Source organism: Hemitrygon akajei, chromosome 7 (assembly GCF_048418815.1).
Source record: "Hemitrygon akajei chromosome 7, sHemAka1.3, whole genome shotgun sequence".
Lineage (NCBI taxonomy): Eukaryota > Metazoa > Chordata > Chondrichthyes > Myliobatiformes > Dasyatidae > Hemitrygon > Hemitrygon akajei.
Genome location: NC_133130.1, coordinates 176,806,039 through 176,819,790, shown reverse-complemented (window position 1 = coordinate 176,819,790; position 13,752 = coordinate 176,806,039). Strand labels below are relative to the sequence as shown.

The 13,752-nt window shown below is 48.9% G+C and overlaps 1 protein-coding gene across 1 annotated transcript in view; it reads left to right on the top strand.

Annotated features, from left to right (window-relative positions):
- Nucleotides 1-13,752, top strand: part of LOC140731204 (TNF receptor-associated factor 1-like) — a 58,378-nt gene that overhangs the window by 30,165 nt on the left and 14,461 nt on the right. Inside the window, exon 3 of the mRNA XM_073052669.1 lies at nt 12,974-13,039. Within this exon, the coding sequence (XP_072908770.1) occupies nt 12,974-13,039 (66 nt within the window). The remainder of the gene's footprint in view (nt 1-12,973; nt 13,040-13,752) is intronic.

Here is a 13,752-nt window from a genome sequence, read left to right as displayed (position 1 = left end):
CCACCATCAAGAATGCCTACTGTGATACCCCACGCCCTCACTTCGGGAAGTTGCTGCACCACCATCAAGTTGTAGAGTACACAGACACGTCTTCAGTGATGAACCCGGGGTCGTAGGATGTTTCGGGTCTTTAATCATCAGGCACCCTTACCCGGGCGACCCAGCCGGGGGTGATCAGCCCCCGACTTGTGCCCAAGTGGCGCACTAATCCACGGATTCCCCCCTCCGGATCCACAGCTACCGCGAGGGCTTTTCAGCAGCCTCCAGAATGTTCTTGGTGGCTCTGCACCGCAGTCCTTTTATTCCAAGGAGTTTAAGAGTCCGCTGTAATGAATGGCCAACAAAGCCCTGGCACCCAGCTTCGACTGGCTCACGGCGAGCTCCAGCATTCTGCAACAAGATCTGTGTATTTAGCCCTCTTGCGCTCATTGGCCTCTTCAATCCGGTCTTCCCAGGGGCCAGTAAGTTCCAGCAGGACCACGTGCTTTGTAGACTCTGATATTAGACGACGAGTCAGCATACAGAGAGGAGGTGCAGCGGCTAACGAACTGGTGCAGAGCCAACAACCTGTCTCTGAATGTGAACAAAACAAAAGAGATGGTTGTTGACTTCAGAAGGGCACGGAGCGACCACTCCCTGCTGAACATCGACAGCTCCTCGGTAGAGATCGTTAAGACCACCAAATTTCTTGGTGTTCACCTGACGGAGAATCTCACCTGGTCCCTCAACACCAGCTCCATAGAAAAGAAAGCCCAGCAGCGTCTCTACTTTCTGCGAAGGCTGAGGAAAGTCCATCTCCCAACCCCATCCTCACCACATTCTACAGGGGTTGTATTGAGAGCATCCTGAGCAGCTGCATCACTGCCTGGTTCGGAAATTGCACCATCTCGGATCGCAAGACCCTGCAGCGGATAGTGAGGTCAGCTGAGAAGATCATCGGGGTCTCTCTTCCCGCCATTACGGACATTTACACTACATGCTGCATCCGCAAAGCAAACAGCATTATGAAGGTACCCCACGCACCCCTCATACAAACTCTTCTCCCTCCTGCCGTCTGGGAAAAGGCACCGAAGCATTCAGGCTCTCACGACCAGACTATGTAACAGTTTCTTCAAACAAAGTTATCAGACCATTCAATACCCAGAGCCTGGACTGACACCTTACTGCCCTATTGTCCTGTTTTTATTTATTGTAATGCCTGCACTATTTTGTGCACTTTATGCAGTCCTGGGTAGGTCTGTAGTCTAGTGTAGTTTTTTTCTGTATTGTTTTTTACGTAGTTCAGTCTAGTTTTTGTACTGTGTCATGTAACACCATGGTCCTGAAGAAACGTCTCGTTTTTACTATGTACTGTACCAGCAGTTATGGTCGAAATGACAATAGAAAGTGACTTGACTTGGTATTAACACCATGTCCAGGCGGAGCGGAGTAGCTGCGATGATCTCTGGGAACTTGAGCTGCCTCCCTAGGTCGACTTTGAGCTGCCAGTCTGGTGCAGTGGCAAGAAGCCCTCCCGAGGAGCTAGGCCGATGTTGACCCTTCTCCCCCGCTCTAATAAAGGTGATGGACTGGTTGGGAGCGTGCTGGTTTGTGCTGTCTTGAATCACTGTGCTGACTACGTCCACCACAGACCTTAGGACTAGGTCATGGCACCAGCGGTATCGCCCTTCCCCCAACTCCTTCGGGCAGCAACTGAGGATATGCTCCAAAGTGCCCCTCTTCTGGCACAGCTGGCATGCTGGAGTGTTTGCCATGCCCCACCTGTGCAGGTTGGCCAGGTTTGGGAGAACGTCATAGACTGATTGGATGAGAAACTTGATGCACAGTGGTTGGGCTCTCCAGAGCTCTGTCCAGGTGAGCTTGCGAGGTTCCGCACGCTCCCATCTAGTCCCGGTGCCTTGTTTGTACATGCCAACCATCTTGCTGTATTGTTCTTCCTCCTACCGTGATATTCCACGCCCTCACTCTCTGATCACCTGGCTGTACTTCTACTCCCGGAGTACAGGCAGAGACTGAAGACTGCAGCACCAGTGGTGAGGACCAAGACGGTATGGACAAGGGAAGCACAGGAGCGCCTACAGGACTGCTTTGAATCGGTGGACTGGACTGTATTCAGGGATTCATCTCGAACCTAGACAAGTATGCTGGAGTTGTTACTGACTTCATTAAAACCTGTGTGGATGAGTGTGTGCCCACAAAGACTTACTGTACATTCCCAAACCAAAAGCCATGGATGAACCAGGAGGTACGTTGTCTGCTGAAGGCTAGATCTGTGGCATTCAAGTCTGGCAACAAAGGCCTGTACAAGAAAGCCAGGTATGATTTGCAGAGGGCTATTTCAAGAGTGAAGAGACAATTTCAAGCGAGGTTGGAGGTGACATCAGATTCAATCGAAAGCGAAACCCAATAGCATGAATGGCAGCAATGTTTCAGTACCAGATGAACTCAATGCCTTCTATGCACGCTTTGAAAGGGAGAACACATGAAGATCCCTGCTGCACCTGATGACCCTGTGATCTCTGTCTCAGAGGCCAATGTTAGACTGTCTCTAAAGAGAGTGAACCCTTGCAAGGTGGAAGGTCCCGATGGAGTACCAGGTAAGACTCAGAAGACCTGTGCTAACCAACTAGTGGGACTATTCAAGGATATTTTCAACCTCTCACTGCTACGGACATAAGTTCCCACTTGCTTCAAAAAGGCAAAAATTATACCAGTGCCTAAGAAGAATAATGTGGGCTGCCTTAAAGGCTATCATCCAGTAGCACTCACATCAACAGTGATGAAATGCTTTGAGAGGTTGGTCATGACTAGACTGAACTCCTGCCTCAGGAAGGACTTGGACCCATTGCAATTTGCCTACCGTCACAATAGGTCAACAGCAGACACAATCTCAATGGTTCTCCACACGGCTTTAGACCATCTAAACAACTCAAACACCTGCGTCAGGATGCTACTCATCGACTATAGCTCAGCATTTAATACCGTCATTCCCACAATCCTGATTGAGAAGTTGCAGAACCTGGTTCTCTGTACCTCCCTCTGCAATTGGATCCTCGACTTCCGAACCAGAAGAACACAATCTGGGCAGATTGGTGATAACATATCCTCCTCGCTGAAGATCAACACTGGCACACCTCAGGGGTGTGTGCTTAGCCCACTGCTCTACTCTCTCTATACACATGACTGTGTGGCTAGGCATAGCTCAAGTACCATCTATAAATTTGCTGACATTACAACCATTGTTGATAGAATCTGAGATGGTGACGAGAGGGCATACAGGAGTGAGAAATGCCAACTAGTGGAGTGGTGCCACAGCAACAACCTGGCACTCAACATCAGTAAGATGAAAGAGCTGATTGTGGACTTTAGGAAGGGTAAGATGAAGGAACACATACCAAACCTCATAGAGGGATCAGAAGTGAAGAGAGTGAGCAGCTTCAAGTTCGTGTGCGTCAAGATCTCTGAGGATCTAACCTGGTCCCAACATATCAATGTAGTTATAAAGAAGGCAAGACAGCAGCTATACCTTATTATGAGTTTGAAGAGTTTTGGCATGTCAACAAATACACTCAAAAACTTCTATAGTTGTACCGTGGAGAGCATTCTGACAGGCTGCATCACTGTCTGGTATGGAGGGGCTACAAGGACTGAAAGAAGCTGTAAAAGGTTGTAAATTCAGTCAGCTCCATCTTAGGTACTAGCCTACAAAGTACCCAGGACATCTTCAGGGAGCAGTGTCTCAGAAAGGCAGCATTCATTATTAAGGATTTCCAGCACCCAGGGCATGCCCTTTTCACTGTTACCGTCAGGTAGGAGGTACAGAAGCCTGAAGGCACACACTCAGCGATTCAGGAACAGCTTCTTCCCTCTGCCACCCGATTCCTAGATGGACATTGAATCTTTGGACACTACCTCATTTTTGTTAATATACAGTATTTCTGTTGTGCACATTTTTAATCTATTCAATATATGTAATTGATTTACTTGTTTACTTATTACTATTTTAAAAAAAAAAATTCTCTGCTAGATTATGTATTGCATTGAACTGCTGCTGCTAAGTTAACAAATTTCACATCACATGCCGGCGACAATAAACCTGATTCTGATTCTGACCTTACTGCAGTACGCTTCAGTTTAAGAATCAAATACAAACACAAATCCAAGGATACTGTCACACTTGTTTTGGGATAATGCTTACAGATGCCAACCCCCTTTACAGCAGAGAAGGTATCTCACTTAAATGTCCTGGCCTGTTTTACATCTCGAGAAGTGTTACTTCTGGTTCAGTTTAGCTTAATTTATTCATTTTGGGAGAAATGGGCCACACCAGTGTTTATTTGCCATCGCTGATTACCCTCGAGAGGGACAGACCCAAGTTAGCTGGTATTTCCAGGATTCCGTGATGATGAAGGAACAGCGGCCACTTTTTTAGGCATGCCTGCACACTTGATCATTAATACAGATATCGAATCAGCCAATCATGTGGCAGCAACTCAATACTCGCAATACCTCCTGTACCTAATAAAGTGGCCATTGTGTGTACGTTCGTGGTCTTCTGCTGCTGCAGCCCATCCACTTCAAGGTTCGATGTGTTCTGCATTCAGAGGTGCTCCTCAGTACTCCACTGTTGTAATATGCGGATATTTGAGATACTGCCACATTTCTGTCAGCTTGAACCAGTCTGCCCACTCTCATTATCAAGCTGTTTTCACCCACAGAACTACTGCTCACTGGATTTTCTCGTACCATTCTTGTGAACTCTAGAGACTGTCAGGCGTGAACATCTCAGTTTCTGAGAAACTCAAACAACCCTGTCACGCAACAACTATCACTCAATGGTCAAAGTCACCTAGATCATATTTCTGCCCCATTCTGATCTTTGGTCTGAACAACAACTGAACCTCTTGACCACGCCTGCATGCTTTTACGAGTTAAGGAGGTGGGGGAAGGGAAGGCTTTTCTGTCTGGATAGTCTCTAACTTGAAGGCATGAATGTGATTTTTCCAGTCATTTCCCCATCTCTTTCCTTCTTCTTCCATCCCCATTCTGCCTCCCCTCTTACCCCTTCTCATCAGCCCATCACCTCCCTCCAGTGCCCCTCCTTCCCTGTCTCCCATGGTTTACTGCCCTCTCCTAGCAGATTCCTTCTGACTCTTCTTTTATCCATCACCTCCCAGCTTCTTGCATCCTCCCCCCATCCTTCCCCACCCAACCACCTTCCCTACCCCATCCTTCCCCACCCAACCACCTTCCTCCCCCCCATCCTTCCCCCACCCACCCACCTTCCCTACCCCATCCTTCCCCACCCAACCACCATCCCCACCCCATCCTTCCCCACCCACCCACCTTCCCCACCCCATCCTTCCCCACCCAACCACCATCCCCACCCCATCCTTCCCCACCCACCCACCTCCCCCCATCCTTCCCCACCCCATCCTTCCCCACCCACCTACCTCCCCCATCCTTCCCCACCCACCCACCTCCCCCCATCCTTCCCCACCCCATCCTTCCCCACCCACCTACCTCCCCCATCCTTCCCCACCCAACCACCATCCCCACCCCATCCTTCCCCACCCACCCACCTCCCCCCATCCTTCCCCACCCCATCCTTCCCCACCCACCTACCTCCCCCATCCTTCCCCACCCAACCACCTTCCTCCCCCCATCCTTCCCCACCCACCCACCTTCCCTACCCCATCCTTCCCCACCCAACCACCATCCCCACCCCATCCTTCCCCACCCACCCACCTCCCCCATCCTTCCCCACCCCATCCTTCCCCACCCACCTACCTCCCCCATCCTTCCCCACCCAACCACCATCCCCACCCCATCCTTCCCCACCCACCCACCTCCCCCCATCCTTCCCCACCCCATCCTTCCCCACCCACCTACCTCCCCCATCCTTCCCCACCCAACCACCTTCCTCCCCCCATCCTTCCCCACCCACCCACCTTCCCTACCCCATCCTTCCCCACCCACCCACCATCCCCACCCCATCCTTCCCCACCCACCCACCTTCCCCCATCCTTCCCCACCCACCCACCTTCCCCACCCCATCCTTCCCCACCCATCCACCTTCCCCACCCCATCCTTCCCCACCCAACCACCTTCAACACCCCATCCTTCCCCACCCACCCACCTCCCCCCATCCTTCCCCACCCACCTACCTCCCCCCATCCTTCCCCACCCAACCACCTTCCCCACCCACCTACCTCCCCCCATCCTTCCCCACCCAACCACCTTCCCCACCCCATCCTTCCCCACCCACCCACCTCCCCCCATCTTTCCCCACCCAACCACCTTCAACACCCCAACCTTCCCCACCCACCTACCTCCCCCCATCCTTCCCCACCCAACCACCTTCCCCACCCCATCCTTCCCCACCCACCCACCTCCCCCCCATCCTTCCCCACCCAACCACCTTCAACACCCCAACCTTCCCCACCCACCTACCTCCCCCATCCTTCCCCACCCACCCACCTCCCCCCATCCTTCCCCACCCAACCACCTTCAACACCCCATCCTTCCCCACCCACCTATCCCCATCCTTCCCCACCCACCTACCTCCCCCCATCCTTCCCCACCCAACCACCTTCAACACCCCATCCTTCCCCACCCACCTATCCCCATCCTTCCCCACCCCATCCTTCCCCACCCAACCACCTTCCCCACCCCATCCTTCCCCACCCACCCACCTTCCCCCATCCTTCCCCACCCAACTACCTTCAACACCCCAACCTTCCCCACCCACCTACCTCCCCCCATCCTTCCCCACCCAACCACCTTCCCCACCCCATCCTTCCCCACCCACCCACCTCCCCCCCATCCTTCCCCACCCACCCACCTCCCCCCCATCCTTCCCCACCCAACCACCTTCAACACCCCAACCTTCCCCACCCACCCACCTCCCCCCCATCCTTCCCCACCCAACCACCTTCAACACCCCATCCTTCCCCACCCACCTATCCCCATCCTTCCCCACCCACCTACCTCCCCCCCATCCTTCCCCACCCAACCACCTTCAACACCCCATCCTTCCCCACCCACCTATCCCCATCCTTCCCCACCCACCTACCTCCCCCCATCCTTCCCCACCCAACCACCTTCCCCCATCCTTCCCCACCCAACCACCATCCCCACCCCATCCTTCCCCACCCAACCACCTTCCTCCCCCCATCCTTCCCCACCCACCCACCTCCCCCCCATCCTTCCCCCCCACCCACCTTCCCTTCAGCTGGTTTCACCAGCTTGTACCTTTTCCCCTATGGCACCCCTCCCCTTTGCTGTTTATTCCTCTCCATTGATGCTGCCTGACTTCCTGAGTTCCTCCAGCATTTTGTGTGCCCCCCCATTCACATTGTCTATGTCTTTCTTGGTGATGGCCAGTGCCATCCTTTGTGGTGGCCATGCACATTCGGAAGGTGCCAAGGCAGGTCATTTTGCAAAGAGCTCAGGCTGCAGTGGTGGAGGGGGCGGACATTCGGAATGGCAGAGAGGGTACAAATCATGTCTTATCTTGGATTTTATCAGACATGGACTACTACATTTACCTATGACAATCAATATTTCATCCTCATCAAAAAACATCCACACACTCCTGAATATGACAATAAGAGAAAGTGTAGCAGGTTCAGGAACAGTTTTTACCCTACAACCATCAGGCTCCTGAACTGACATGGATAACTTCATCCACCACAACTCTGAACTGATTTTACGACCTACAGATTCACCTTCAAGGACCCTTTACAACTCAAGATTTCAGTATTGTTTTTATTTGGACAATTTGTCTTCTTTTGTACATAGGTTGTTTGTCAGTTTTTGTTTATGAATAGTTTTTCATTATAGTTAAAAGTTAAAGTCTGTCCCGAACCTTATAGGCTCATCAGGCCAGTGCTTATGCCGGCTTCTGTGGCATGAAGCGACTGAGAGTACGAGACTCCCTCCCTCCCCCATATAGGATGCCAGTCTATCGCGAGGCTAACCCCCAGCATTTTGCCAGTACCCATTTTCAGCTGGGTGGACTGGAGCAATGTGTGGTTAAGTGCCTTGCTCAAGGACACAACACGTTGCCTCGCTGGGGCTCGAACTCACGACCTTCAGATCACTAGTCCAACGCCTTAACCACTTGGCCACGCTCCACAGTTTTTCATTATGTTCCATTGTATTTCCTTTTTCCTGTAAATGCTCACAAGGAAATGAATCTCAGGGAGGTATATGGTAACATATATGTACTTTGATATTACATTTACTTTGGTTGCGCCTAGGACAATAGCAAGAGGAAATGTCAAAAGGTTGTGTGTCTTGGGATATAAAACACACAGGCATCTTCCTCTGAGTGGGTGTGACCCCAATCGTGGGACACTTCCGTCTTGATCCCGGTTTCACCATGCTTCCTTGATGCCACACTTCCCTCTCTGCTTCCACAGGATTCAAAGATTCAAAGGTTCATTTTACTGTCAAAGTATGTATGCAGAATACAACTCTGAAATTTGTCTTCTCTAGATAGCCACAGAATACAGAAAACCAAAGAAAGTAGTTGAAAGAAAGATTCCAATCCTCCCCCCAACACAAAAAGAAAAAGAAACAAAAACTCGTAAACCCCAAACACCCCAACCCCTCCGTCGCACTAAAACTAACTGATCACCCACGTCCCCAGCCCACCAATCGGCAACAAGAATGGGCAAAAACACGATAAAACATAGAACTGAAAGAGGCTGATGTGAGCTACAGTCCAGTCCAGAAGTCTCAGAATTTTGATAATAGTTCCAAGAACCAGCAGCAGCTCAAACCAGCAGCCCCTCCAAGGGAAGGAACTCAAACTATTGGCCTCTCCGAGATTTTTTTTACTTAGTAAGCCCCTCTCCCCCCCCCCCCCCACGATCGCACAGTAGCAGCGGCAGCGAAGCAGGCATTCCACAAATGCAGACCCAGCCCGTTTAGCCCCTCTTGATAGGACAACAATCTTTTGATTCAGAGTTCACATTCTGGGCTCCAGCACAGCCCTAGTGTAAAAACAAGAGACTCAGCAGAGACTGGAAATCCAGAGCAACACACACAAAGTGCTGGAGGAACTCAGCAGACCAGGGAGCATCTATGGAGGAGAATTAAACAACCAACATTTTGGAGCGAGAGCTGTCCCAGCCCAAAACGTCGACTGTCATGGACATTCACACTCACCTTACCTCAAAACTGACACTTTGGTCCATGTTTAGACTTATGGACACTCATAGGTATGAGTGAGCTCCTATTATAATTAATAACTTCAAAAGTACAATGTACATTCCTATGATCATATGTTCACACCAATGAACAGCACAACTAGTTTCCTCCCTCTCCAGTTTTAGTAATTGTTCTTTATTATTGATCCTTTGCTTTTGTTGCCATTCAATACAAACTTTGGATGCATGGTTACCAGAGTTAGAGGTTTTGTGTATTCACTGATTTGTTGGACAAACTTGACTTATGGTCAGAGTCAGAAACAGAATCAGGTTTATTATCACTGACATACGTCACAAAATTTTGCTGCAGCAGTATAGAACAATTTTTTTTAAATACTATGCTACAATAAGTAGTGTAAAAAATATTGAGTTAGTGTTCATGGACCAGTCAGAAATCTGATGGCGGAGGGGAAGAAGCTGTTCCTGAAATGTTGAGTGCGCAGCTTCAGGCTCCTGCCCCTCCTCTCTGAAGGTCGGAATGAGAGGAGGCCATGTCCTGGATGGTGGGGATCCTTAGTGACTGATACCGCCTTCTAAAGGCATCAGCTTTTGAAGATGTACTCGATGGTGTCCTCTCATGATGGAGCTGGTCGAGTTCACTGAATCGTCCATTAAACAGAACCTGCTTGTTATACAGCGATGTCCGATACTGTGTCCCCTGTTCCAGCTCTCCCATCAGTAAAAACATCTTAAAATCCATCCTGTCTGCTTCCCCAGGATCTTTTATTTCTCAAAAGGTCATCCCTTATCCTTTGGAATGAATATCCGTAATCTGTCAAGTAGGATGCTGTGTACAATCCTGATTTGATGGAGATGGATGTGTGAAGCACGGAGGAACATCTGGTGAAACTTTTGAAATGCCTGATTCACTGCCGCTGCTACTGTGCGATCAGAAAAATCTCTGGGAGGAAGGCCCCGAATCCTCGACTTTGCCTGTTGCTTGGTGGCCGGTGCCAGCGTCGAAGCGCTCGGCAGAGATGGTGCTCGGTGCTCGGTGTCGGAGGGCTGGTCGGAGGCTCGAAGTTTTCAGACGGACTCGGAGTTGGCTGTCGTCGGGGCTCCCAGAGTGCCGTATCGGCAAGCTGCGGCGCTGGAGGTTCATGGCAGGAAGAGTTTTTCTTCCTTCTACCGTCTGCGTGAGACGATGGGCTGTTGGGACTTAGAGACTTTCTTTTAAACCGTGCCATGGACCGCTCTTCATCAGATTACGGTATTGCTTTGCACTGTTGAAACTATGTGTTATAATTATGTGGCCTTTGTCAGTTAGTCTTTTATCAATTATGGTATTGTCTGCACTGTTGAAACTATATGTTAACTACAACTATATGTAACTATGTGGTTTTGTGTAGGTCTTGTAGCTTTAGGTTTGTCTGATGGGTTTGTAGTTCCTTTCCGGGGAATGTGCTAAGACGGTAGCGCGATATCGATACGCGACAGCCTCTCCGGACTCTGGATTGGGGATTACCAAACGTTATCTGGTTTTTCTTATGTGGTCTGTTTTGTGCTTTTTCGTGATATCATTCCGGAGAACGTTGTCTCATTTTTTAACTGCATTATATTTGTGGTTTATAAATGACAATAAATTGAATCTGAATCTGAATTTCACAAATACAGACCCATCCTGTTTTGCCTTTCTTGATTGGACAATAATCTTTACTTCAACATTCCCATCCTGTTTCACCTTTCTTGATAGGACGATAATCTTTAAAAGTGGTTCTGGTACTGTCAGAGCCTGTGATCTATGTTCGCTTGTGTGTTTTTGGGCTGACTGAGCAACCTGGTGCTTTGCTGTCTCCAAGAAGGTTCAGGGAGGTGAGCAGCCTTGAGGCCAAGGAGCTTAGAGACAGTGCAAGCCCATGATCGACTCTATTTCTCACCAGTCTCACTGACTAAAGCATCAAGGACGATTGAAATTGTCAAGGCGAGCGACTGTTCAGTGCTGTTTACCTGTCTCCTGCTCGCTGCTGCTGGAATAAGGTGTCTCTGTGAGATGGTCCCTCTCTCTCCCTCGATGCTGTTAGAGGATGGTACCGAAGTTCTGGGTCTGCAGTTTGTGGACTGGACTGTAGTTTCTGGTCGCTCCTATTTTGGGCGACTTTGAATCAGGACAGCCTGCAGATAACGAACACTGAGCTGAACTCAATAGTGGACTCTGTCAATTTTGTCTTTTATTTTCTGCATTTTCACTCATTCTTTCTTGTTGTCATTTGCGAGATTTGTTTTTTGCATGGGGGGGGTTGATGTTCTTGTTGCCGTTTGCATGATTTGTTTTTTTGCACATGGGGGGGGGGTTGATAATTTTGTTTGAACGGATCCCATGGTTTGTTTTGTGGCTGTCTCAGGGTTGTATACAGCATACATACTTTGATAATAAATGTACTTTAACTTTTGAATCTTACGGCAGCGTAGTGGTTAGCATAACACTGTTATAGCACTAGTAACCTGGGTTCAATTCCCACTGCTGTCTGCACAGAGTTTGTTTGTTTATTTATTACTGTTACAACAGTTAATCTTCTTTTACATATTGGTTATTTGCCAGTCTTTGTGAGTAATTTTTCATTGATTCTATTGTATTTCTTTGTATGCCCACAAGAAAATTAATCTCAGGGTATTATGTGGGGACATATATATATACTTTGATAATAAATGTACTTTGAACTTCGAATTTGTACGTTGTCACCATGATTGTATTTCTAAATAAAACTAATGGACATAGATTAAGGGTAGTGATCAAATACTTAGAGGGGACCTGGAGAATGATGAATACCTGGAGTACACTGCCTGAGAAAATGGAGGGAGCACTTAACCTGTCTCTAACTGAGTACTGAAAATCACATGGGCAGAGAAGGCTATGAGCCCAATGTTGGAGGATGGGATTAACATAGATGGGTACCACAGGCCAGCACGGACAAGGTAGGCTGAATGGCCTGTTTCCTTGTTGCTGGATTCAGAACCAGCAATACATTAGAACTCTCCCATCCTCCATTTTGCTGCAAATTAAAGCTACCATGTAAAAGTGAAGATAATGGAGTGCAGGGGTTGGAGGGTTGTGTATGTGGGTGGGGCAAGGAACAGTTGTTGTTTTGTTGTATTCTGTCTGGATCTGTTGAACATTGTGGGCGTGCTATATCAGTGCCGGAATGTGTGGCGACAAGGTTGTGCTGGTTGTTTACACAAACCGCGCATTTCACTGTACTGTATGTACAGCGTAGGGTGCCCAAGACTTTGCACAGGACTGTGTCTGTTAACATGGAGCGGGGAGTGAGTTTAAAAATCTGGTGGAAGCAAAGGATGTTGGGAATGGTGAGGGTGGAGCGCCACAATAGAGGTATGGGACAGGTGGCAGAGAAGGAGTGCCGGGGTGGGTACAGACACACCCAGCACTGAGACACCAGGCAAGGTCATTTAATTGCAAACAAGTGGTTTATTGATCATTACAGAATATCTTTCTGGTGCTTCCCACTCCCTCTCCTCTCCCTTCCCTTCTCTTCCAACCATGATTCCCCTCCCCCTGCCCCCTTTTCACTCTCAGTCCACAATAGAGACCCACATCAGAATCAGATTTATCATCACTCACACACATCATGAAATTTACTGTTTTGTTTTGCAGTAGGAATACAGTGCAATACATAACAGTACAGTGCAAAAGTCTTAGGCACTCAAGCTATCCATATGTGCCTAAGACTTTAGAGCAGTACTGTAGATAAGTAAATAAATAAATGATACTGTTCATTAATAAATCTGTTGGTTTGCAGTGTGAAGCCAAAGGGTTCGAAGTGAAGAACCACTGCTTCTTCAGCACAGTCGGCTGCAGGTTCAAGGTGAGCCCAGCATGAAGCCTTTCAGTAAAACCTTGCAGAAATGAGAAGGTTCAAAATCCCAATTCAATTGTTAACAACAAAAGCTTGAAGAAGTTAGGAGTTCATTCTGTGGGGCGCAGGAGAACGAGTGGAGATTTTATAGTGGCATACAGAATCAGGAGGGGTACAGACTGAGTGAATCATTTTCCTCTCAGACTGGGTGAGATTCGAACCAGGGACACAGGCTTAGGGTGAAAGTTGAAATATTTAAGGGGAATCTTCTTCACTCGGACAGTGGTGTGAATGTGGAATGAGCTGCCAGTGGAATGGTAGATGTGGGTTCAATAGTGCTTTTTAAGAAAAGTGTGGATAGGTACATGGATGGAAGGGGTATATTAAGGTCACATATGGAGGGCTATGGTCTGGGTGCAGATAGATAGAACTAGGCAGAAGACCGGGACAGCACAACTGGATGGGCTAAAGGGCCTGCTTCTGTGCTCTATAACTCTATGACCATATTGGGTGTCTTTTAAAACTGTCTATTAACCAGCTAACGGCCCCTGCACGGGCAAGAACAAACGTTACCTCACTAAACGGCCTTGATGAAGGGTCTCGAGCCAAAGCGTAGACCAACCATCTCCCTCCATAGATGCCGCCAGACCCATTGAGTCCCTCCAGTATTTTGTGTGTTGCTCCAGAACTCCAGCAGTGTCTTGTGCCTCAAGGAACAAGAA